The sequence below is a fragment of the Monodelphis domestica genome, chromosome 3 (genome assembly GCF_027887165.1).
Source record: "Monodelphis domestica isolate mMonDom1 chromosome 3, mMonDom1.pri, whole genome shotgun sequence".
Classification (NCBI taxonomy): Eukaryota; Metazoa; Chordata; class Mammalia; order Didelphimorphia; family Didelphidae; genus Monodelphis; species Monodelphis domestica.
In genome coordinates this window covers 260,637,676-260,664,759 of record NC_077229.1, presented here as the reverse complement: position 1 = coordinate 260,664,759, position 27,084 = coordinate 260,637,676, and the positions used below count along the sequence as shown (strand labels likewise).

At 36.3% G+C, this 27,084-nt stretch overlaps 1 protein-coding gene across 1 annotated transcript in view; it reads left to right on the top strand.

Annotated features, from left to right (window-relative positions):
• RAB12 (RAB12, member RAS oncogene family) overlaps nucleotides 1-26,373 on the top strand; it is a 49,327-nt gene extending 22,954 nt beyond the window's left edge. The window contains exons 2-6 of the mRNA XM_001364739.4: nucleotides 7,593-7,653; nucleotides 16,908-17,046; nucleotides 21,964-22,053; nucleotides 22,772-22,876; nucleotides 24,423-26,373. Of these exons, the coding sequence (XP_001364776.2) occupies nucleotides 7,593-7,653; nucleotides 16,908-17,046; nucleotides 21,964-22,053; nucleotides 22,772-22,876; nucleotides 24,423-24,536 (509 nt within the window). The 3' untranslated portion in view covers nucleotides 24,537-26,373. The remainder of the gene's footprint in view (nucleotides 1-7,592; nucleotides 7,654-16,907; nucleotides 17,047-21,963; nucleotides 22,054-22,771; nucleotides 22,877-24,422) is intronic.
• Nucleotides 26,374-27,084: the final 711 nt, after the last annotated feature.

Genomic DNA, 27,084 nt, shown 5'->3' with positions numbered 1-27,084 from the left:
CACACACACACACACACACACACACACACACACACACACACACTCCATTAGGATCTAAGTAGGGTATGGTGATGGAAGTTCCCCTTGCAGTTCCTTTTTTCATTATAATGAAATGTGCACATATAGTGTCTTCTAACATCTTTGAGAATGCCTCTACTTGCTTCCCCTCATTCTCTTTTTAAACCTATAGTCTGGCTTCCAACCTTATCTTAACTCAAACTTTTTTTCCAGAGCTAATAGTGATCTCCTACTTGCCAAATCTAATGGCTTTTTCTTAATCCTCATCCTTTTTGACTTTTCTGCAGCTTTTATTACTATAGATAACCCTTTTCTTGACTCTTTCTCTCTGTTTTTATGACTAATCTCTCCTATCTTCCCAGTGCAGGTACTCCTTCTACTCCTACAATGCACACCTGTGTTTCTGGATATTCATCCAGCTTGTGCCTGCTAGCTAGGGGTATCCTACAAGGCTCTGTTTTGGGCCCTCTTTTCTTCCATTATACTATTTTACTTTGTTATCCCACTTCCTTGTCTTTAATTATCATTTCACCACTAATAGACTAACCTCTTTCTTTACTTCCAAATTCGAATCACCATCTACCTGTTGGTCATCTTTAACTAGATGTCCCATAGACAACTTAAACTCAGCATGTTCAAAATTGAACCCTTTATTTTATGCACCAAGCTTTTCCCTGTTCCTAACTTCCTTATCATTGTTAAGTGTACCACAATCCTTCTAGTCACCCAGAGTTGCACAGCCCAGGTGTCATCCTTGATTTACCTCTCTCATCCCCCATATCTAATATGGTGCTAAATCTTGTCATTGTTCCATTCATAACATCTCACAAATACTCCCCATTCTCCCTTATAACACTGCCACCATCCTGATTATAGGCCTCAATCACCTCACACCAGGACTATCAGAATACTCTTTGCTGGTCAACAGTGAAATTGATCTTACTAATGGACAGATCTAACCATTTCCCTTCCCCTCTTCAATAAAAAAACTACTGATTCTCTTTTACTTCCATAATGAAATATAAAATCCTCTATTTAGTATTTAAAGCTCTTTATAACCTTTCATCTTCCACCTTTTTAATCTCCCTGTCCTATATATACATGCGTTCTCTCTCTCTCTCTCTCTCTCTCTCTCTCTCTCTCTCTCTCTCTCTCTCTATCTATCTATCTATCTATCTATCTATCTATCTATCTATCTATCTCTCTTTCAGTGACACTCACCTCTTTGCTGATCCTCAAACAACTATTGTATCTCCCAACTCTAGTTGTCTGTCCCTTACACTTGGAATACTATCCTTCATCTCCACCCCAGCTTCCTTCAAGTCCCATCTAAAATCCCTCCTTCTGCAAGAATCCTTCTCCAATCCCCCTAATCCTAATGCTTTTCCTTTATTGATTATTTTCCATTTATTCTGTATATCTCTTATTTATACATAGTTGTTTGCATATTGTCTTCCTCTTAGAGGAGAGGGTAATCAACTATTTTAGAGGCTGCAGAAAGATCAAAAAGAATGAGGACAGAGAAAAGTTCATTAGATCTAGCAATTAAGAAATCATTAGTGAATTTGGAGAGAACAGTTATTAAGTTCTAGAGCCAGATAACAGAGTTTAGATGAGTAAGAGAAATGGAGGTGTTGATTGTATATGACTTTCTTAAGAAGATTACTAAAAGAAGAGATACAGCTAGTGAGTATGGGCAGATTAAGTTAAGAATATTTTTTGAAGGCTAATGGAAATATGAATGTAGGCAATAAGGAAGCAGCCAGTGAACAGGGAAAGACTGAAGATTAGTGAGAATGGATATAATAAGAGGGGAGCAATCTTAAGAAGAAGACAGAATGGAATTGAATCATTTGTGTATCTAGGGGAATTAGCCTTGGGAAGGTAAAAAGGCATCTATGAGACAAGGGTGATGTATAATGTGAGATGAAGAGGGGGAAAAAAATCTCTTGGAGAGCAGTCTCAATTTTTCATCAAAGTAGGGGACTGAGATTCTCATATGAGAGTGAAGAAGGCATAATGCTATTTCAGGAAGCTCCAGAAGGGATCAGTTGGAAAAAGTTGGAATAGTTCTGATGAATAAGAAAGTATCTTGATTAGGGACGTATGAAAATACTGCTTTTTGTTGCATTGAGGACTTAATTGAAATTATGAAACCCAAAGCTGTAGTTGGTTCAGTGAACACAGTTTTACGATCTTCTCCAGCTTCATTGAGGACCACGTGAAGAAGAGCAAAAGCAGCAAATAGTGGAAATAATCTATGGTCAGAGTTTGAGTTTGGCAAGACATGATGGATGATAAAAGAAGGAAGCAAGGGACATGGGGTAGAGAATACTGGAGAATTTAATTGGTTCACCAAGAGGTCAGGGACCCGTGTGCAGGCAGAACAGAGGTTATGATCTGGGAAAGAATTGAGGAATGGAGGCATTGAATAGGGGTAATGATGAGGATGAAGAATAGGAATAGGGGTTGTGTGGAATAATGATCAAGTAAAGAGATTTTGTAATTCTTGAACCTGGAAAAGGAACATTTATAAGTACAATTTAGGAGCTGGCAAAAACCATCTTTTTGTGTAGCTGAGGTAACGTTTAGGATTAGGTTATAAGAATTAGTGATTGAAGAACTGGGAATGTAGGGTGTTTGAATGTCAGTATGAATATTGGAGTTCCCTAGTATAAGGATGGGACTTGGGATGGAAAAAGACTATGAACTAAGTACTGAAGAAGGAAGAGGAAGATGTCTCAAGACTCAAATGATAGATAATGATTACTCAGTTGATAGATAATGACTACCCAGTTTTTTTTAAAATGAAGATAGAAAGATAGAGTTTAGTTAGATTTAGTGACACACTTGTATAGTCATTGTTACTGGGGAGGTCGGTATATTGCTCAAGTGTGGATATCCTGAACTTCAATAGATCTAGTGAGTATCCAAACTGAGCCCAGCATCAATGCAGTGAACCCCAAAGATCAGAAGGCTTCCAGGCTACCAAAGGGTGGGCAAAACCACTCAGGTAAGGAAAATGAGCCATTTAAAACTTCTGGGCCTCTCTTGTGAACATTGTGATCAGGTCTATAAGAGGCCACTGAACTTCTAGCCTGGGTGAGAGAAAGACCTAGTCTCAAAAAAAAAAAAAAAGTGTTTGGAAAGCATTTTTTGGAGACAATCCTTTTGATGATACAGTTTTACTTTTTAAATTTATACTTATTTCCTGATTGTTATGTACTTGAATGTGTTCAATAACCTATAGAGGTTAATTTTTAAATAATTCAAATTTAATGGTTTTGTTTTATCAAGATATTTTTTTCACATAAAAACCATTTAATTGGAGCTGATAAATCCTTTTTTCCCTTCTCATTTGGCAAACTAGGATGAAGAAATTAGTAAACTAAATATGCATTGCATTGAGCCAAATTCATCCCTGGGCTGAGTTGCTTCATTAGACAGTGAGTTATGCCTTTAGGGAGGTAAAGTCCTTCCTCTAGGCCTTGAAAGTATTTTGTTTCCCAAGCTTTTTTTTTCTTTTTTTGTGACTAGGCACTCCCTTGAACTTGTCTGAACACATCAGGGAGCTTACTTTCCTTTCATAGCACCATCTATCCATCTAGATCCTCTATCTTGACTATTTTACATATAGAAGAACAGAATCAGACTCAGAATTGGAAGGAACTTTGGAGTCCCATACCTTAATCCACTCTTCAGCATACCCAACAAATAATGAATCATCTAGCCTTTGTCTAAAAATCTCCAGTGAGGTGTCCAACTTAGGACAACTCTTAATTTTCAGAAAGCTTGAGTTAATAACAAACCTAAATCATTAGCCTCTTTGCAACCTACTCATTTTCACTGTTTATGCATTCTAGAAACAAGTAGGACAAGTATTTACCTTTTTTCACAAGGTATATATAGCCTTTGAAGATAGCTGTCAAGTCTTTCCCTTAAGTCTTTCTTTTGTTCTTAAAACTAAACATCCCCATTTGCCTCTGTGACCCTCTTGGTTGAGGCCTTTTATCATTCTGGTAACCTTTTTCTTTATTCTTTCCAGCTTATAAATGTCCTTCCTAATAGGTACCATCCAGAACTGTGCCCAGTATACCAGATGTGATGGAACCAGGGTTCTGACCCTCTGATCAGATTGCATCCACTTCTTGGCTACTGTGTTACACTATCAGGGTTACACATTGAGCACACAGACTAATAAACATCCTAGACCTTTTTATTTTTTTTTTATAAACTGCCTACTCATACCTCCATCTTGTATTTGGGAAGTTGATTTTTAAAAAAAGCAAACCAAAGTATATTCCTATTAATCTTTTCACCAGAAGATATCCTAGATGATGTTATAACAGACAGACAACCCTCCAAAGTGGCCTGACATACTACTCACTTGAGGGTAGTGGCTGTATGGCAAAGATCTCATAGCACCAGCCCAACTAAAACTTAGTAGGTAAGTAGTTTGGGGGATCAGAGAGGTGACATGATTTTCCCAAAGTTATAAAGCTAGAAAGTGTTAGAGGTAGAGTTTTGAATGTAACTCTCACTGACTCCAAAATCCCAATATTTTCTCTGCTTGGTTACATTGCTTGTGATGAGGTTTAACGTTTCCAAGGCAAGTTATTTGGAATTTAGAATGCCTTTTCCCATAGCAGCAATGACTACGACATGGCAGTATGACTAGAATACTGGACTTTTTCTACTTCCTAGTAATGTTATTATGAGTAAGCCATTTAATTATCCAGAGCCTCAATTTTCTTATCTGTAAAACAGAGCTTGCAGTACCTGTAGTACTGATTCCATACCATTGTTGTGAGCCTTGAATGAGATAAGTCACCTCTTGTGTTAGCAGCCTTCTAGAATATTGAGACAAGTAGTTCTCCTATAGAAAAAAGTCCCTAATTTTTCTATGTACTTTATATATGAACAAAACCCACATTAATTCCATACTGCAATTTCAACACTTTCCTAAAGCTGGGGAAACCCCAGTCTGTTGAATGTTGTTATCTTGTCCTTGAGTTCCTCATTTATCCCCTATTCTAGATTTCTCAAGTCCCCTAACTTCTTCATATAAAACCCTTCTCTCTTCAGATTCAGACCAATCTAATTCTTCACCCTTGCTACAATAGCCCTTAATGTTTTAGCAGTGCTTAGGATTTAGAGAAGTAGCCTCATGCTTCTGGAGCTACAATGTAAAAGAGACATGTTTCTGGCATCTGTGGGAGCTCAGAAGTCATTTTTAAGTCATTGTTGTAAATAATGATTAGGTGTATTTGTTCAGAACTGCATTTCCAGCATAATATGCACTGGCCTGAATCGCTATCCTCCATTTATAACATAGATTTTTATGGAGAAATGTTTTTTAAGTTCTGGTTAACTTCCCATGCAACTTTTCTTTAAAACCCTTAATTGGAATCAATACTGTGTTTTGGTTCTAAGGCAGAAGAGTGGTAAGAGCTAGGCAATGGGGGTTAAGTGACTTGCCCAGGGTCACACAGCTGGGAAGTGTCTGAGGTCAGATTTGAACCCAGGACCTCCCATCTCTAGGCCTGGCTCTCAATCCACTGAACTACCCAGCTGCCTGCCCCCTCCCTTGCAACTTTTAAACACCATCAGAAATTAGGGAATATCTGTAATTTGCTAGATAGTACTGTTTCCTGGTAGCCAAAAAATGATTGTCTTATTCCAAGTGTACAGCTTTTGAACACATAATGACTTAAGCATTAAAAGTAATGCTTTATTTATAAAACAGGAATTCTTTTCTTTTTTTTCTTTTTTTAATAAAAACCCTTACCTTCTGTCTTGGAGTCAATACTGTGTATTGGCTCCAAGGCAGAAGAGTGGTAAGGGCTAGGCAATGGGGGTCAAGTGACTTGCCCAGGGTCACAAAGCTGGGAAGTGTCTGAGGCCATATTCGAACCTAGGACCTCCTATCTCTAAGCCTGGCTCTCAATCCACTGAGCTACCCAGCTGCCCCCAGGAATTCTTTTCTAAATTCTCCCCAAAGTCCTAACCACACTATAAAGTGAGATGATAAAGAGGTAAAATTGACATTTCCTTATGTTTTTGGATGAGTGTTAAATTTTAAGATGTAAATTTCTGTTATATTTAGTCCAAGACTATTAAAATCTCTAAAAATGCCTTAACTCTACAGTATTACCATACATGATTTTGCCTTTAATGCATGATTTCCAAATATCATAGCATTACACAGTTTTGGTAGTTACCTATGTATGAGAGGCAGTGGATACCTATGTATGAGTATAGTGGATAAAAAGCTGGTCTTGGTGACAGGAAGATCTGAGTTCAAGACCCTCCAAACATATATTGGCTATGTGATGTGACTTTGGAGTATTTGCTTAACATCCCAGCATTATAAGCAACTAAGACTATATAAGTGGCAGAAAAGATGCCCACCTGCTTTGGTAGAGAGAATTCCTCACCAAGAAGGGAATAAGCATTTATTAAGCACCTACTAAGTACAAGGCACTAGATTAAGTGTTTACAAATATCTCATTTGATCCTCATAACAACCCTGAAAGATAGGTGCTATTATTAATCCCCATTTTACAATTGAGAAAACTGAGGTAGGAGACAAAGATCACAGCTATTAAGTATCTTGGGCTAGATATCGATTCAGGTCTTCTGACTTCAAGCCTGGTGCTCTCTCCATTGGGGCCACATAGCTCCACTAGGAACTCTCTATAATAAAGTTTAGTCCCTACTCATCTATAACATTATTTATAAGGATTTTTACCTGTCATTTTACCTAATACTTGTAATTTCATTTTTTTAAAACCTTTACTTTCCGAAAGCCTTAGAGTCAATACTAAGTATTGGTTCCAAGGCAGAAGAGCTATAAGGGGTAGGAAGTGGGGATTGTGACTTGCCCAAAGTCACATAGCTAGGAAATTAGTCTGAAACCAGATTAATATTATAATTTTAAAGAATCAATAATATTAGATGGGGGCAAGTGCCTCTAGTGTATTCCTTAAAGGAAATCTTTTCATATTAGTCCATAGTATACTTTGTAAGCCATAACTTTATTAATTTAGATATATATATATATATTCTAATGAAGCAATATGATAACTAGGAAATGATATGTAATTTAGAACAGTAAGTGCTGGGTAATTCATAAGATAATCGAGTATTGAATATTTGAATTTTGTACCAAAGTTGGAAAACAAATTAAGTTTTAAGTTTATAAGCCAGCCACATTCTTCTGTCTCTCCCCCTTGCCCCTTTTTTAAACCTTTACTTTCTGTCTTAGTATCAATTCTAAGACAGAACAGCAAAGGCTAGGCAGTAGAGGTTAAATGACTTGCCCAGAGTCACACAGCTATTACATATCTGAGGCCAGTTTTGAACCCAGGTCCTCCCAACTTCAAGTCTGGGGTTCTATCCACTGTGCTACCTAACTGCCCCAACTCTGCCTCTCTTTAATGACTTATGGTGGTGTGACTATTGTATTTTTATATGCCTCTGTAAAATAGAAAAATATGGTATTTTTATTGTTTTCATTTTGTTTTCATTGTTTTGGCTTCTTATTTTTCCTCTTTACTCTGTTTTATTCATAGGTGTTGATTTTAAAATCAAAACAGTAGAGTTAAGGGGAAAGAAAATTAGATTACAAATCTGGTAAGTAAAACAGTATGCACCTATGCATCCAGCAATGTGTTTGTGTGTGTGTGTGTGTGTTTTTAACATGGATCCATATGCTTGTCTAATAAAATTAACTGTTCCTAAGCTGTTTTTCTGTATTTCCATTTTCTTCCTCTTACCTCATTTCAAAACATATTGAACTTAGATTACTTCTTACTTCCTCAGAAGCCATAAACTTCATTGCACCTCAAAAGTGGCCCAGCATATTCTGAGTATGAGGGTAGAGAAAATAAACAGATAGAGTAGAGTTGTACCACTTTAGTGAGAAAAACTCTGAGCTCAGGAGTCAGGGGACATTCCTTTTAGTTCTGGTTCTACTTAGTTATTAATGGTGTGAGTCAGAGCAACATTTAACTCTGAGCCTCAGCTTCTTCATGGATAAGGTGTCCAGCCTACCATGGAATTATATTAAATACTTTAAAACTATAAATATAATGCAAATTAAAGCATTATTATTGGAAATTAAGAGTTGTAATTTAGTCAGCTCTAAGACTGTTCGCCTATTTTGCTATTCCTTACAAATAAACATTTTAGGAAGATAAAAGCTACTATAATAATAAAGAGAGAGAGTATTTGTTAGTTCCTTACTTTATTTCTAACTTGTTAATAAAAATATCAGTAAAATGGCTCAAATGGTAATCTTTAAGATTATATTTGTATTTATATGAAATTCTGTAACAGTATCTAAAGATCCCAATGTTCAAAGCCATAGCAGGTCAGTTAAAAAAGGGGGGTGGGGGGAAACTGTCCCTAGAAAGTAGAGACACCTTTGAATAAAATAGCATGAGTTTTGCAGTGAGACATATGTAACCCTCCTAACCATAATTTTGATATTGCTTTATTGTGTTTAAAGTTCCATTTAATGCAGAAAAAGATAGCTAGAATTCAGTCTTAGGAGAGCCTTTTACTGTTCAGTTTTAATACCGTTATTCTTTGATAGCTTTTTAGTATGACTTAAATTAGAACTGTAATGAAAGAGTAAGCCAACTCTCTTGTTAGGTACCTTATAAAAGCTGCTAGCTTTTCTTTTCTGTTAATGCTTGATGCACAGATGGCATTAGAAAATACATCTCGTGCTGAAACTTCTGTGGGAAAAAAAGGGAAATGAAATCTAGTGGTGGTTTTAAAGTGACACCATTGAGATTTTCTATAATGCCATTTTGTTTTTAATGACATAGATGCAGTATACTCAGCTTACTAACTCCTCTTGGCAGGTAAACCTCAACTCTGTTTGTCACACCATGTGTTTGTTTGCTTCCATCTGCGTTAATTGCTGCTTCATCTTTGGCATCACCGGTCACCTAATGCTTGAATGTTAGTGGCATGTCTTCATTCTTCATCTGTGTCCCTGTTTGGGACATAGCTACAACAGAACCAACATTGCTTGTCAGTGACCTCCTGGAGTTATATCTGAGGTAATATCTTTTTTTTTGTCATTCATAAATATCTAAAACTCATTTTAGGGTTTTTTTTCCCCCTTTTAATCATCAAGTTTTTGTTTAAAATCTTATGCAATTAGATTTCATGGCTGTAAATGCAAGAAATTTTGATTTGTAAATCATGTCCCTTCAAAAAATTAATATTTGAAAATACTAACAGTTTTTTAAAGCAACATAACAGAAACTACTAGAAAAGATTAAATTAGCAGCCTTTTAATGATAGAATACAAAAGGGGTAAAGAATTATTTTCTCTACATAAACTATTGTTCCTGTAAATACTTCTAAAAAAAAAGAATTTTTATAGTAACCACAAAAACATATAATGTTCAATGGTAGTACCATTTCTGATGATATGAATGAGTTTGACTCTTGTGAAAGGGACTTTTAAAGGTTGCTATGATTAATCATTGTAGACACTTCCTTCCGCAACTGTAGCCTATCTAAAAAGATGTTTGTCTTGCATAATATGCTTAATATTTTCAAGGAAAATATTAGTAATGGAGAATAATCAGATCCCTTAAGTTGTCTAAATATGCTAAGGTTTCATTATAATCACACATCTCTGAAAGACTGCTTTATAATGATTATCTTTTGATACATCACTAAGTAAAAACACCTTTGGATAGAGACACAGATAACTGACCTCTATACTGAATATCATTTTATGGGAAATAAATAGTTTTAGAATAAAGGCCTGTGGTATACACTGATATTTTAAGATCCTACTATTATAGGCTCATTCACAGAATGCCAACTTTTTTTTTTAATAGAAAAATATTTCTCCTGAAACAACCATCATTTCCATTTCCTTTCATTCTTCACTCCCTTGTTATAAGTTGACCTCTTTTTCGAAACTCTTGGTATTAAGTAAAAAAGAGAATATTAGGCTAACCATTCATGGAATGATTTAATGATACCACTTTTTCAGACATTTGTATTTGTTTCTTTACTTCATATCTTGTACATACTTACAAGCTGTCACCAGAAGTAGTTCTTACTCCCTGAGTAGGCCAAGCACTCTATTAAGCATATCACATAATTTCAAATGAGATATTTTTAAAGTGCTTGTCACATTGACTGGCACATAGTAGGCACTTAATAAATATTTATTCCTTGCCCTTTCCCTTTTGAAGGAAAGTATGGGTATTGCACTCCAGATGGAAACTTGGAGAGATATAAGTACCAACTTGAAAAAAATGTTTTTGCTTTATTATTCTTGGATTAAATAGGTAGAAAAACCCTAAAGGGAAGTATAGGACTTGGTGTTTCCCTCTTTTGCAGTGAAAGCTACACGTGTTTTGTTTTGTTTTAGGTGATTGATATATTACCTCATGCTATTGTAATTTTCTGTGTTATAGACATTTTATTTTAACCTGATTTCAAGGACATATTGATACCTTAAAACCAGGTGCTAGAAGTATAGTTTGAAAACAATATTGGTATGTAGTCATATGGCAGTTTCTCCCCATCATCCTCCCTCCTTTCTCAGCAACTTCAGCACCTAATTCACACACTCACCCTAGTTTCTGCCCTCATATTAAGGGACTTTAGTATCTCTTGATGGTCCTTTGTGTAGCTTGTTCTTCCAGATCATTGACCACTTAGGTTCTTTTGACCTCCACCTTAATAATAATAACAATAATAATAGCTAGTATTTATTTAGAACTTCAGTATTTGCAAAATATTTTACAAATATTATTTTATTTTATCCTCACAATGACTCTAGAAGATAGTTGCTATTATTACTTCCATTTTACAATGAGCAAACTAAGTAGACACAGATTTTAAATAACTTGCCCAAGGTGACACTAATAATAACTTTTTGAACTCAAGTCTTTCTCACTCCAGATCTAGCTTTTTATGCCCCTCTTTATTTTACCTCATACACACAGAAATAATCATGCCTATGGTCTCACCATCACCCATAACTATTCTCTCTCCCATGTCCTGAACTCCAAAATTCTTGTTTCTCATAACAGCTTCCTGTTCTTATGCCTCATAATCCAAAACCTTTTCTTTATTGCTGTGACCACTAGTCCTTCTATCTATCTCTTTTCTTGTGTTCTAGCACTTAAAGCACTATGCAGAACACAGGGTAGGCACTTAATCAATCAATGCTTGTTGACTAATGATCTTTCCAGTCTTATTTCATAACACTCATTTCTAGGAGACTGGCCTACAGATCATGTCCTCTGCCTTTGCTTAGGCTGATCCCCATTTCTGACGTGCACTCACTACCGTCCCAGAATTCCAACTTAGATGTCACCTGCACAAAGTTTGTTCAGGCTTCTATCCCTTTCCCCACCCATCTTGCCCCAGTTTTTAGTATCTGCTCCCTTTTGAAATTATTTTGAGTTTATACTTTGTATTTGTATACATGTTTTATCATGCCTGATAGAATAAAACTCTTAAAGGACAAAGATTTTTGTTCTTTAGATGAATCTTGAGCATGTAGCTATTTATCTGTATCTATAGCTATGTATGTATATACACATACATACATACATACATACATATATAAAAATGGATGGTTGATAAATATTTATTGAATCAAATTCTGGTTCTCTAATGAAAATAGATTTGCTCTATAACCTAACCTAACACATCAGCTATTTTATTTTATTAAAGAAATAACAACCAGTGTTTTCCTAAAGATATTAGAGCAACCTTATGTACAATTGCTTTTCAATTCCCTAAATGCTCAAAAGCAGGGTGAGGGGTGGGGTGTACATAGAAGTACTATTTATTTGGGGATTAGTCATCCTTATATTCTTTGATTACATGTACATAGAGAGAAAAAGAACTTTATTCATCATGTCTCATTTTGATATGCATTGCTTTGAATATATATTTGTATATACTCAAGAATTTTACCTAAGCATGAAAAGCTAAAAATCACAATGTCAGGACTCAATATTTCTTTGAGCATCTATTTAAAAACATATACTGGAAGTTATGATGGATAAATTAGTTCCAAGGAATTGGAAAGGGCTTAGAGAAGTTATAGATATTCTATTAACCATGTTTCCCAATATCCAGACTATAAATTTTAGTAGAGAATTTTTTGCATAAAGAAAGTAGCTGTTGAGATAAGAGAACATTTTATTATTACAAATATTTTTATTACTATAAAGCAGACTTCAATGAGAATATGTTTCATTGGTTGTTCAGGGCAGAAGAACTGTCAATTCTTTCCTGACTGATTTTTATTACATAAAATTAATGCTGTTTAAGTAAAAACAACCCCCAAAAAATGTGAGTTTATCTTTTTTTTTAAATTTCTTTAGGTTTTCTTTGTCATTTTAGTACCATGCACCTCTTTGGTAGTACATCTTTGGACCCCTTCTCAGAATAATGTTTTAAAATAAAATATATTACCAAAAAATGAGTAAAATTCCTTGGAGACTACATACTAATTTATAATTATTAGTAAAAGTTAGAGAAATCATCAGACCTCCTAACTAAAAGAAACCACTTCCATACTTCCTGGGCTCCAGCTCCCAACCAAGGCTCAAGCAGAGCTCAAGCAGAGAAGGTCACAAGTCTAAGTCCAGCCAAAGAGAGGGACCAGAGCTAAAGAGAGCAAACTACTGCTCCATCCCCTTTCTTATAATGTCAATGACGTCACTCCTACTGGGGCTTCTTTGATTGGACAGCCAGGACTCCAGGTACCCACAGGACACTTTACTCAAATGACTTGCTGGCATCCTGACTTAAAAGCATGAACACAGGTAAGGGGTTACATTTTGTATTAATTTCACACAATTGGAAAGCAACTCTACTGAAATTGATTTAAAAAATCATTTCTCATCCAAATTCATAGATATGCCCCCTGCAAAATCTAACCAGAGACTCCTTGGAAGTCTGTGACCCCAGGTTAAGAACCCCACCATTAGTGAGAAGATCATTTAAATGGTTGGAGGTTTTATGATCAAATCCTAGTTCTGTCATTAGTAGCATTATGACCTTAAGTCACTTCATCTCTGGGACTCAGGTTTCTCATCTGCAAGATGAAGTGATTGGACTGAATGATCTCTAATATCCCCTTTGAGCTTAGAATCTACAAATCTATTATATTCTATTAATATAATGAATAAGATGAATTATATTGTATGAATAGTGAATAAGATGCTCTGTAGTAAAGGTAAGCTAGATTCTTTGACATGGATAGTAACCCAGGTCACTAGGTTACCATAAAATTAATAGGAATTTAACAGAAGATGAACCAATATCTCTTAAGTTAGTAATAATTAATAGTATAATAACATTTAAAACGTAAAAGATTAACTTATTGCACTTAAGTTTCCTAAATCTCTTTGAATTACATTGTAGATGTCTGATCTTAGTCCTTCCTTCTCTCAAGTCTCCCCACCATATATCTCTCTCTATTGATTGATCTCCCAGCTTTAGAACACAGTTCAAACCTCTTATGACTGGCCAGGAATGATTTTTCCAGTGTGTCAAAATATGAGCAGTTCATCATGAAAAATTGAAGTCCATTGTAGCTTCAATTAAAATTCACTTCTAGTATCTATTTTCATTTACTAGGTGATTGTATAATACCTGTCTAGAGATATTCTCCAGAAAATAAATTCCTGATTTGCATACATTCTGCTTTTCACTTGGGACATCTTCCTCAGTTCAAATCCAGCCTCAAACACTTACTAGCAATGTGACCCCAGACAAGTCACTTAACTCTGTTTGCTTCAGGTTCCTTGTTTGCAAAATAAACTGGAGGAAGAAATAGCAAACTACTCCAGGATATCTTTGCCAAGAAAACCCCAAAGGGTGTCACAAAAAGTGAGACACCACTGAAAGGACTGAAGAACAGCAACAACTTTTCACTTGACCCTCTAAGGACCAACTCGGGACATGGTCAAGAAAAAAGAATGTTAGTGAAAAGTATCAATTACAGGATACAGTAAAAAGATTGACTGCTTTGTTCTTTTAAGTGTATAGTACCCATAACCCATTCCCAGTTTAGTGGTCCTTCCAGACTGCTTTTAATTTCTAGATAAGCCTTATTTCTTTGAGACAGTTTATTAGTCCTTAAAAGGCTATTATTCTCTTAGGGTAGAGATGGGGACCATAACTTTGATTTTTTTGGTCTAGGGAATTCCAGTTTAGGTTGGAAATATCCCTGCAACTTAGAGTCTCAGCAAGTTACTTATCTATTGTACTTTTAAAGTTAAGTTACTTGACCAAGATTACCTAAAGTGGGCTGATTAGGCAAAGGAAAAGATGGACATATAATCCTTCCTACCTTGTTAATTTGCTTAGCCAATATCTTTTCACTAATATTGCAATGGTAAAGTTCAAACTCTGTGATCAGTTTTTTTCCTATATTCTTAAACTTGTCCCTTTATTTTCCTTTTCCCTTCATTTATATATTTTGAAAATAAGAGAATAAAAGTTCTCCCCTTGCACAGTTTTATGTGACAAAAGGACTCTGTTAGTATAAATAATTGAAATCCCTGGATTTATTTATCTAGACCATCTAGTCTCTAAACTGCTCAGCTCAGTTGAATCCATCCCATTTTTCTACTCAAAAGAAGGCATGTTAGCCAATCAGGTATTATTTATGTGAACCTTCAAGGAAGCACAGACGATTGACTGGTCATTGCACAATAATTTATGGTTGTAAATGATTGCTTTTGATATTGAGTTTTTAAGAAAATTAGATTTTATGTCAAACCCCTCCCTCCCAACTTAATCATCTTTGCTATTTCCTTACCATCTCTCTGTACTTTACTTCATAGTAGTGAATCGGTGGCTTTGGGCCTTCTGGAACTATGTTTATGATCCATTGAATAAAACATATTTAGGTATCACGAACTGAGTTATTAACATTAAATATGGAATGTTAGAGCATCAACATGCATTTTCATAGCAAAAGTCAAAAGACCTTCAGTTTTACTCACATCAAACAAGGCTTCATTGTGTGTTTTTTAAAGAATTTTAAAATCAAGAGACCTGATCAGTTTCTCCTACCCATTTCAGTTCCTTCCTTTGTTAACAAAGACCTCTCCAAAGGACTGCTTTAGGGAGTGTAAAAAAGTAGAAAATACACAAGAGTTAGTGTCCAAAAAAGATTTATTAAAGGATATTTTGTATAAACAACTGAGGCCCCAGATCCAGATCTAGAGATAGTGGGAGACAAGGGAACTGGATGGTTTGTAGTCTTCCACACCTGCCTTCAGATTGAGAAAGGGTTATGATAGCTCCCAAGATGACTTCCCAGCTTTGTAGTTTTATCTCTTTCATGTGTTAGGGATGATGTTTTCTTCCTTTTTAGGGATTCCAGGATAGTGACTGATAGAAATCAAGATACCATCTGTTATCCTCAAGTCTTATTGCATACTTTAGGGTATTTTGATTTGAGTAGGATGAAAATTAAAGGATTATAATTATTTGAGGTATGCTAATAAGGAAGTATATGGAGGACCTTATCTATGACCCCAGGGTCTGTGGTGCCATTTGGGCCCAGGTGGACATTTATGTATGAAGTTGTCATTGAGAAGTCAAGAGGAGATATCACTTTTTCATCCCCAAATACTCAATTCAATGGGGCTGAGGTGAATAACCTCCCAATATACAAGGACCATGACAAGAGGAAATAGGTCTCAGCTCTTAAGATATTTAAGGATAAATTGTGAATGTATGAGTATACTCTAGAAATATCCATCCATTTGTACTTCTCCAGTGAAGGATGACACTTGAAGTTACAAAATTTTAAAAAAGAAAAGTATCCTTAAAGACCATAGAAACCATAAACCAGTCCTTATTTTGAGGGATGCTCAAACAATAGCATTATAAAGGTAACAGGTAAATAGGAATGGAGGGTGTTTATTTTTAAGAAAAGTAGATTAAAAAGGCTGCTGTTGTGAATATGGATGATGATTAATGCCCAGTTAGCACAAGAGCCAAAGAGATGGACAGAGACACACTATGCTGATGTGTCAGTTTCAGGAAAGTTAGAATCACTGCTTGTCTTTATAGTAACCATTGTATTGATTTGAAGAATTGTGTGTGTGTGTGTGTGTGTGTGTGTGTGTGTGTGTGTGTGTGTGTGTGTGTGTGCCAGCACTTTATAACAGTTTTTGAAAACTCTCAACAATAAAAAGGAAATTATATGCAGTCACATTTTTTTAAAAGAGCATCAAAATATTGGCTAGTCAATACAGAGGGATTCAGAGCTGGTTGTGGGTTATCTAGCATTTTATGGCATTTCTTTTATGTGGAGATACAGAAACAAAAATGAAACATTCATTGCCTTCAATGAACTTAACATTTATAAATGCCTATATTCCTTGTATATGATGATATTACATTGTTTTAGTCAATTATACTGTTATTTTTATGTTGCCTTTGTTATAGTTGTGTGTTACTGTTCATTTTTAATATTTTTTGTGAAAGTTTAATTTTTTTCTAAAGTTATAGTCACATTTCAATGTAATATATCATTAGTATCATTGATTTTTATGCCTTTAATTAGAAAAAACACTGGACATATTGTTGCTCCTTGTTCATAGGCTATCCCCATTCTAAATATCATTTTGGAATTAAATGTTCCCTCTTTTCCTTTAGTTGATAGCCCTCCATCAAGGAAACCTTCGTTTCAGAGGGTTTTTCTGCTCTTTCTTGACATAACTATTAAGAAGAAATGTTACACATGTATACTCTTCTACTACATAGATGTCTGTAAAGTTTACACCAGATATAGAGCATTTTTTGTTCATAACTTATGAGTTAACAGAATCTTTGTGCCACTGTTTACTGTTCCTTCCTAGGGACACAGCAGGTCAGGAGAGATTCAACAGCATTACCTCAGCTTATTACAGAAGTGCCAAGGGAATCATATTAGTGTACGATATTACAAAGAAGGAAACATTTGATGATCTACCGAAATGGATGAAAATGATTGATAAGGTAAGATTTGCATATTTCTCATAAAATTCGAACTTCTAATTCAGATTTATTATCTTTGTAATATAAATTATATAGTATAGTCATTTAAAAATGAAAAGTTTGGGGGTAAATAGTGAATAGGGAGCCAGGTCTGGAGATGAGAGGTCCTGAGTTCAAATCAGATACTTCCTAGCTGTGTGACCTTGGGCAAGTCACAATCCCCCATTTCCTTTACATTCTTTTGCCTTGGAACCAATACTTAGTACTGATTCTAAGACAGATGATATGGGTCTATTTTGTAAAGAAATAAAACAAAACTAGAAAAGTTTTTAAATTGTATCTAATACCCCCCCTCCCCAATTCTCTGAATAAATTGAAGTTTGGTTATTTACAGTATTTCCTTTAACCCCACCCCAAAAAATGTGTTTATAGTTCTTTAAATAGTGATCTACAATTATGTGTTCTATATATAATTAGAGTTTCAAGAGTCCAAAGTCCAAACCTGTGATTATACCAGTAAGAGATTTCTGCTGTGAATACTTCCTCTACCACTATGTAAGGTTTAAATTTAGGTTTTTTACTAAATATGAGAGTTATAAAGTAATATTGTGGTCACTGATTTTAAAGTATTATAACTTAAGTTAAAATGACTTAGCAGCTTTTATTTACAAAGAGGTAGAAAGAGTGAAAGTGTAAAGTGTAGATAAAGAGACAGATTCCTAACAAGCCTACCAGCCCTTCTCCGGTGAAGTATGGCTCAGCCCCAGCAGAGCTTCCCCAAGTCCAATCTCCACATGGATTTCCTGGTAATCATCAGCCAGAAGTCCTGGTAATGTCTTCAACCAGAGTTCCATCAACTCAGCCTCCACCAAAGCCAAGGCAAGAATCTCAGCCACTCACCCAGCTAACCAATACAGGATCCAGGGGAAAAATCTCCTCCAAAGTCAAGGTAGGGATCTTAGCCACTCACTCTAAGCACCAGGAAAGAAATGGTCCCTAGACCATGCTGGTCTCTTCTTTTATGCTCCTTTTTCCACATCACTTTCTGTCACTCCTCCTCTTCACAGAAACTAATTGCAGTCTTTCAATTTGCCTAGCACTGCCCAAAGGACAGGCAGGGGCCTTTGGAGGTGTGAGCTTACAGTAGTAAGTGACTTGTAAACTCTCATACTTAATGGTAAGTAGGGATACTTTATGTTCTTGATTTGATTACCTAAAAATAGACAAGGGGAGAGTTAATCTTATCTTCACAATTTCCCCCCCACCCCACCCCACCCCCTGTGATTCTTTGGGAGACTTGGCTCTCTAATGAATCATTTAACATAACCAGCTTATACCTCTAAAGATCTTCTAACTAAAGGTGCACACAATATTGCACTTTCTAAGAGGAAACTACAATAGTTGGAGATAAGAGGGAAATAGAAGAGAGAGAACAAAACCAATGTTTGCTAGGTGCATTAACAAAAAGCCAAGAAGGGGGCAGTCCCCTGTGGCATAAGAGTTTACATTCAGAATAAATGTATTCGACTCCCTTCAGTTCAATTCACTACATCCCAAAGTTTATTCTGGATCTTTTGATACAGTGTAAGTTTCTTTATGGCACCTTCTCCAAACAGTCCATTTTCTTGATTCAGAGAGTTAGCAGGCTTCTGCTGTTTCCACTTCTTCTTGTATATATAATTCCTCTAAAAAGACCACAATTTCTTTACAGATTCCAGTATTACCCAATTCCATTAATAATCAGTACAGTTTCTCTATTGGACAATTGTATTTTAGCCTTATTTCTATGGTATGATAGGCGGTGTATGGGGTGCTCAGGGAGGGGTAGTATCTCTGGTATGGAGGGCTTGTCGTGCCCTCCTAGGGCAGCTCTCCAGCCTCTGACCCTCACCTGACACCCAGCTCTCACTTGTGGCTCCCAGTAGCTGCTAGCATGCGGCAGCGGCCACACCCTGGGCAACGGCTTCGACAGGCCAGCTAAACCTTGTGAGGGTAGCCATCAGATCATTGTGGACCCCTGGTAAACCAGGGCTTTGCTCACCCAGCATGTGAAGACTGCTTCGGTGGAACAGGCGGAAGAAACCAATAAGAAGGTTCAACGGCTGAGATGGCGACGCAGCAAAGCACTGTGGAGTGCTCAGGGCGTGTTGGAGCACAAAAGACAACACGGCCATCCAATGCAGCTGAGGAAGTCTCCAGGTGTAACGACTTTTCGTGCCACTGGACCCAGGCTTCCAATGCCGAGAGAGTGGGACTGTCTCTGTGCATCGACTTTTCCACTTAAATCTTCACGCATAAGTGTCTTTGTGCACAAAAATGCACGAAGACAATCGTCATCCTCGGTTACTGAGAGACTACTACTATACTATACTATACTTTCCTGAAATTTCAAAATTTTTTAAATCTTGGATTTTACAAAAATTTTACAGTCCTCCCTGAGGAGGGTATTGATCAACACCCAGTTATGGGGTATATGAGTCATGTGTCAAAAGAATAACCAAAAACATTTTTTAAAAAAGGAAAACAGAAGAAAAAATTAAATTTGGGGATGAAAAAAATTCAAAATATCAAAATCTATGTATATAAAAATTTCTGAGTAAGCAAGAATAAATCCATAACAGGTCCTTGTATTAGGGTCCAATTAAAGTGATTTTTGTCCCACAAGTCTGTGTGACAAATGCAGTAATATAGCACTCACCCAATTGGCAGTCAGGACTACAGAAAGTTGCCATACTGTAGAGAGATAAAAAGGACTAGATTTTGATATAAAAGGGAAGTATGTGATTCTCTGGTCTGATTTTACCTTCACTCTCAGGGATAGGGAGCCAAAATGGCAGCCAAACTAAGATACTTGTTGGAATGTGGTGCGGAGAAGGCCATTGTCTGACGTATGTCAAACAGCCACTATCTCAAACCTTAAATAAGTCCTCTGTCTTGGCGCAGATCTCATTAATCCCACAAGGATTGTTGGTCTCCTTGACCTTGTGCTTCTTGTACAGTGGCTCTTTTGTGATCCCTTCTTCTGGAATCAGACACAATTATTAATCAAAGTCCCACAATATTTAACAATCAATGGCAATTTCCATAGTCTAAAACTTTTGGGTATGCATTGATATTAGAGCTAATAGATGTTGTAAATTTATCCTACAAAAAAAAAATTAATACTGATTACATGTACTTTGAGTAAAAAAGAAAAAGAAAAAAGGGGGGGGGTAAAAAGAAAAGCAATAATAAAAAATTTTAGGCATTCAATGTATCAGCCAAAACAGTATCCACTTGTTTCTTTTTATTTTTGCAATAAGATATTTGACTTATTCCCTTTCTTATTTCTTTTACTTGAAGTACATGTAATCAGTATTAATCAACTCCTGTGTTGACTGAGTTTCTAATTTTCCCAGTCATTCAAGTAGAACTTGGCTTCAGATCTTCCTGATCTCTCTAAGGCTAGCCTTCTATCCATTACATCACACTGTCTTTCTATATATTTTACATATACCTGTTATGTAAAATTGGATAACTCTTGTTCTGCTCAGTAGGCATACTATTGATGTGTACTTTCTGTAAAAAAAATTTTAAAACCTACTTTATTTTCACATTTCATCCAACAAAAAAGGCTGGCTATCCCCATATCTCTCTGTACCAAAGTTTTTAATGTCAGTTAGATTACCTTGGCAGGTAAGACCTAGATGTTACATTGGGAAGCGAGTGTGCAGGCACTTCACTGACTGCTTTTGTTTTGTGCTAAAGCCACAATACACAGTCAGAGAAATGTTCCTTAACCACCCATCATTATAATCAAAACAAAAGGTATGTTGTGATAGAGGCATGGAGAGAGAGAGGACTTGTAAGCCAAGATGCAAGAAAACAAGCTGGGGACCTAACCTGCCTGTTAGGTTCCCCTAACCTGGGAATGTTCCCAGGAGCGGCAGTTGAAGGTCTGGCCACAGAGAGAAGAATCAGGAACTTGAACTTTTGATTCTGTCTCTGGCCCTGGCAGTTGAGCCTGACTGAAGGGGAGAAGCTGAGAACTGATCCCGGTTAGCTTCTGTCCACGGGTGAAGGACCCTTGTAGGGCTGACTTGGCTTTGGGCTTTCTGATCAAGGGGAAACCTCTGCTCTCTCTGAGATTTGACTGACCAAGAGTTGGAGGAAAGCCAAGCTGAAGGAGAGCCTTTTCTTGGTGGCTTGGTGAAAAAGAAAGAAGATTTTAAACAGTTGTCCTCCATCCGTCTCTCTAACTGTCTCTCTGTCAGTTGGTGACAAGACTGATTATTTCCATAACCCTCCTAAATTCTCCTTGTAGTTTAGGGAAACCCTCATCCTTCTTACCTCAGTTTCCCTTACGTGAGAAAGAAAACTAGAGTATTTTATAGTCCACTGGGGGGGGGGGGGGGGGAGGCTTCCAGAATTGGGCGGTTAAGGGAGGGAGTGAGGGAGGAAGGGGGAGGAGGAGGTTAGGAAATAGACTGATCCATCAGCTATCAGTAGGGATCAGTAGGCAAACCCCAGAGCATTCCCCTGTAGCAGTATCCCTTGTGGCACCATCTAGCAGCATTCTTGTGGCAGTATCTCTCCCTATCTCTGTAGTACCATTATAGTACTTTAGTCTCCATTATAACTAAGTACCATCAGGTGTATCCCCATACTTAGTAGCAGCTCTCTCTAGTCTGTCAGAGTACCATTTCAACAAGAAATAGAGTCACACAAATTAGCATTTCTATTTCAATTGGCACCATACCAGCAGCAGTTCTCTAGTCATAAGCCAGAGTACATCAGTCACTGCAGCAATAAGTAATAATGTCACACAGATCACCCTTTCTACTTCAATTTTTTTTCTTAGATTTCTAAAATCTGAATTACAAACAGATTCTAGCCACTGTTTGGGGAAAAAATCCTATGTCTCTGGGTGCAAAAAATTGTCTTGTTTTAATTCCACAGTATGCCTCAGAAGATGCAGAACTTTTGTTAGTTGGAAATAAGTTGGACTGTGAAACTGACAGAGAAATCACTAGACAACAGGGTGAAAAGGTAAGAGAGAATGGGCAAAGTTCCCAGGAGCAGAGCTTTAAAAAACTAAAGTGATAAGTGGCTCTAATTTACCAGTATTATGTTCATCTTTTGCAGTAGATTTTTCTTTACATCTGATCATCTTACATTAAATTCATCTAGTTGTGGAGAAAGTATTGACGTAATATACACATTTCTCATATTGGTTTTACATTATTTGGCCTGCCATTTAAAATATTTTCATGTGTCATGTTATCTAATTTTGATCATGCTTTTTAAGGCTTCTTTTCCAACACATTCCAAATTATGCCAACTTTCAGCAAAGGCTTCACCACCATAAAGAAGCAAAATTTATATATGTATATCTATACATTTTTTTTTTGGTCAAATGATTCCTTCTATAGTGTGAGGAGGGGAGAGAGGGAGGGAAATACCTGAGTATTTTAATGTAACAAATAATTTTAAATATGTGTGTATGTATTCAAATTTATCCAAAATATATCCAAATTTTACAAATATAATTAATTAAAATTCAAAGGAAATAATCAAGATTACTCTTAAAATATAAGAACTCGTATTTGTTAACCTTTTATGAGGAAACTGGGATACAGAAAAGTTAAATAAGCTATGTAACCATGATCACATAGCTATGATCATGCTCCTGCATGAAACATAATTGCATCATACTTCTACCAAGTATTAAGTGTTAGTTTTTTGTTTTTTTTAATGTTTCCTTTAGTTTGCCCAACAGATAACTGGGATGAGATTCTGTGAAGCAAGTGCTAAGGATAATTTCAATGTGGATGAGATATTTCTAAAACTTGTTGATGATATTCTGAAGAAGGTAAAAATCTTTTTGTTATGCATAACTTCACGTGAAACCTTGTACTTTTACCTTTTGCTATGACTTGGTTTAAAGACTTCAATCTGGACATTTAAATTCCCTTGATTATTTTGAATGAATACAACATTAAACTATGTCATTGGTCAGCTCTTTAAGTATCACTAAAGATGTAGCTTGTAGGCCCACTTAGGCCAGATAAGAATTTGCAATGCAGGTTAGAGCTAACATGTAACACATTTCTCTAAATTCTTAAATATTGAGGTTTTAATAGAATAACCAGATGAGTGGTTTTTTTAAGAATATACTTTGTTTCTAGGTTCTACTTGATCTGTTTTTTCCTACTTGAATTGAAATGGATATCAACAAGGCATGATCTTTGTACTGTTTGAGTACTGAATATTCTTAAAGTGATACTTATCTTTCCATCATTTCTGATTTTTTTTTAAGAATAGAATGCAACATGGAGGTACTTCATAAGGTCTTTTTTTTTTTAACCTTTACCTTCTGTCTTAGAATCAATATTCCATATTGGCTCTAAGGCAGATGGTAAGGGCTAGGGAATGGGGGTTAAGTGACTTGCCCAGAGTCATGTATTCATAAAATCCTAAAACCAAGAAGTTATAAATAATTTTTGAACATATTAATTATCCTCATACTCAAAGATTAGAACTTTTTTTTTTACTTAAATGTTGATTTAACTGTTATGGTAACTTATGTGAAATACAAGTTCAAACATAATTTCAAATTTTTTTAACAGATTTATTGGTCTTAAAATACTATCTTTAAAGGCAGTTGTACTTATAGCAATGTATATCAGTGGAATATAGCCTCATTGGTGTGGCTTTCCTCCCCACTGTATAAACTACAGCCAGTACCATGTCTTCTTGCCCTGAATGACTTGTATCTCTTAGCTCCTTGGCTTTCTTTTCTACCACTCCACCATTATCATGGTGGACGTGCAAGAGGACTACATTGAACTGGACTGTGTTTTTCATGTTTTCTTTGAGGCATTTAACATCATCTGGACAGCTTCTTGGTAATAAATTGAGTCAACCCTCCACTAACTTCTCAGAAAACAGACCAGGACTGTTTCTCAGACCTGAAAGACTCTAGAGGGACTTTGATACCTACCACAGAGGGTTGGCAGGGGAGGTACAGCCCTACCAATGAGATGCAGTGTCTTACTTTACCAGATACCCAATTATCTTTCTCTTATGGTTTTGTAGAAAACAGTAACTTCAATTGATCCAAAAAAAAATAATTGAGTCATTGCTCTTATTCCCCTCCACCCCAGTAAACTAAATGAGCTTTAATTTTAATATGAAGTTCCATTTCCCAGAGTCTTTTTAAGAGAAGACCTCACAAACCCTAAAGGGTAGTTTAAATTGGAATAACAACTCTTGTTTGGGATTACTACACAGCTATTACTTATTTGGAGATTAATAGAAATTTTATTTTTTGTTTAAATTTTTACTATTTGAAAAAAACTGTAAAAAGGTTCATCTGTTAAGAAATACTTAAGCATTCTTTCCCTCTTACCTTGAAGATGCCTCTGGATGTTTTAAGGAACGAATTATCCAACAGCATCCTTTCCTTACAACCAGAACCAGAAATACCACCAGAACTGCCTCCACCAAGACCACATGTCCGTTGCTGTTGATTTGCTTCTTAGGGACATAGTGAAAAAGATTCTTGGGAAGGGGGTAGAGTATCTGTTCAACTCTGCACTACAATCATTTTGACAATTTCATGTCGCACTTTGTTATCCAAGTCAGAGCTACACACTAACCTGTAAATATGCAAATATTTAATCCTGTGTAGGATTTACCTATGTTACACATTTCCCCCCACATTTGTATATTTCCCTCATTATCTCAGTGTTATAAATATTGTGTAGGCACTGGGGAAACTGCAGTACTCCTGATATAAAGGAGTGGGAGAAATGAAATCTATAATACTTCAAATAAATGTTTTAATAGTTCTTGTCAATTATATTAAAATGGCAGAAATTATTCTGGTATGAAGAGAGTATTTGGTGCTTTGCTAACTATTTTAAAGATAAATTTGTAAAAACTGAAGAATTTTTTGAATAAAGCTTCCATAAATCATGTGTTTTTTTTCTTTATTCAAAAGACTTTTTCAGCTGTAGCATCTTTGTAGCATTGGAGTGGTTCTGCAGCAAAGCAAAAATCCATTTAATTTCCATCCTTTAAAAATATTTATTGATAGTATGTTAATATGATAGCAAATCACTATAGTTAGAGATATTGGGCTTGACTTAGACCTACGACAGCAGTATTGCTGCCACAATTTCTTAATGAACAGACTGTACACTATAAGAACAACAGAGATCACATAAAAAGAGATATATTTGAAACTATCACTGGTGTAAAAATAACACTGCTGCTCTAAGCAAATCCTGTTTAAAGGAATTTTTTTGAAGATACTTTTCCTATATCAAGGAACATATATGTATTTGCCTGATATCTTGGTCCTTTTTAATGGTAGAAACAAGTAAAAACCCTCTTTTAAAAAAAAAAGTGAAGCTTATGTTCTGTCCAGCATATACTGTATTCTTCTTTTTCTTTTTCTTTTTTTTTTGCGAGGATTGGGGGAGGGGGTCTGATAATGAATTTGTGAACTCTATCTTTGGTATATCTTTTATTAAGCTGCACTTTGTTTAGTTAAAGTAAATAAGTAGTAACCTATTTGAATAACTTTGAGTGTCTTGAATGTTGTGGCATTGAAAAGCATTGTGGTCTTTCTAAACTAATGAAGTCCAAATAAAATTTTGTATTTATGAATGACAATTGAATTGCTGCCATTATTTGTGTTTATCATAAAATGTGTATATAGTGATGGCCAAAGGATTAAACATCCTTTACGAAGAATAAATTTTGTATTTAAAATATGTTTTATACAGAAAAAAACTAGTCTTAGGAAAGACATAACTGTATATGCTGATACTTCAAAATATCTGTAATTGCATTATGAATAATCCTTTCACCAATAAACTTCACAATCAACTAGCCACTTGAGATTCTGTGACTGAAAGTCATCATCCGGTGGTGAATCATCTCTTTCCATTCCAGCCTACCTCCCTAGGTTTATTACAGCCATTCCTCCCTGTCACACACTCCTGCTGGTCCTCCCACACAACCCTCCTTTCCCATCTCCATGCCTCTGCACAGGTTGTCCCCTCAGACCTGGAGTGCACTCTCTCTTCACCTCTGCACTTAATCCCTGATTTTCTTTAAAGCCCTGCCCAAGGGCCACTTCTCAAAGCCTTCTCCTAATCACCCCATTGATAAATGCTTTCCTCCCCAAAAGATCATGTATTTATTTTGCATTTGTGTTGTATGTACTTAAATATTCTCCCCTTCTTTCTAGAATGTAAGCTCTTGGAGGGCAGGAACTATTTCACTTGTCTTTGTAACCCTACACACCTAGCATACTGCCTGGTACAATGGGGTTTAATAAATGCTTGTTGACTGACACCTTGGTGTCATCCTTGACTTTTCACTCTCATTCCCCCCCACCTATCGAGTCATTGTCAAATTTTGTCACATCCTTCCTCACAGCACTGCCCAGACTCAACCATGCACCACCTAGATCAAGCCCTCGTCCCTCCAGCCTGGACTAGAGCAGCACCCCGCCCCATTTCATCCCACCCCGTTGGTACACTCCAATCCAGTCCTCGCACAGCTGCCCAAGTGCTCTTTATGAAACAGCAGGTCTGTCACGGCCATCTGGAAAACTCTTCACAGACTGATTTCCTCCTTTTTTTAAAGGCCTCTCTCTTACCTAGTGCTCTGTTCACTGCATGGCCTAGCAATATGGTTTGAACTCGGTGGCACATTGGATACTGAATGCTGGACTTATTAGGAAGACCTGAATTTAAATCCTGCCTTCAATTACGGATCCTGTGTCAATCACTTAACCCGCTCAGTTTCCTCATCTGTAAAGTGGGGGAAATGCCATCTTTCTCACATGAGGATTAAAACCTTAAAGTATTCTATAAATGCTAATCACATTGTTCCATTTGCCATTCCTCGCTCCATCATGATCGGTTTTGGTCACTTACAATATTCAGCATTCATAGTTAGTAGGAGAAAACAAGCCCAGAGCGACACAGCATGCCCCATGTTGCACAGTTAGCAGAGCCAGGATTCGGCCCCAGGTGCTGTGTACAAATCTGGTGTTTTTTC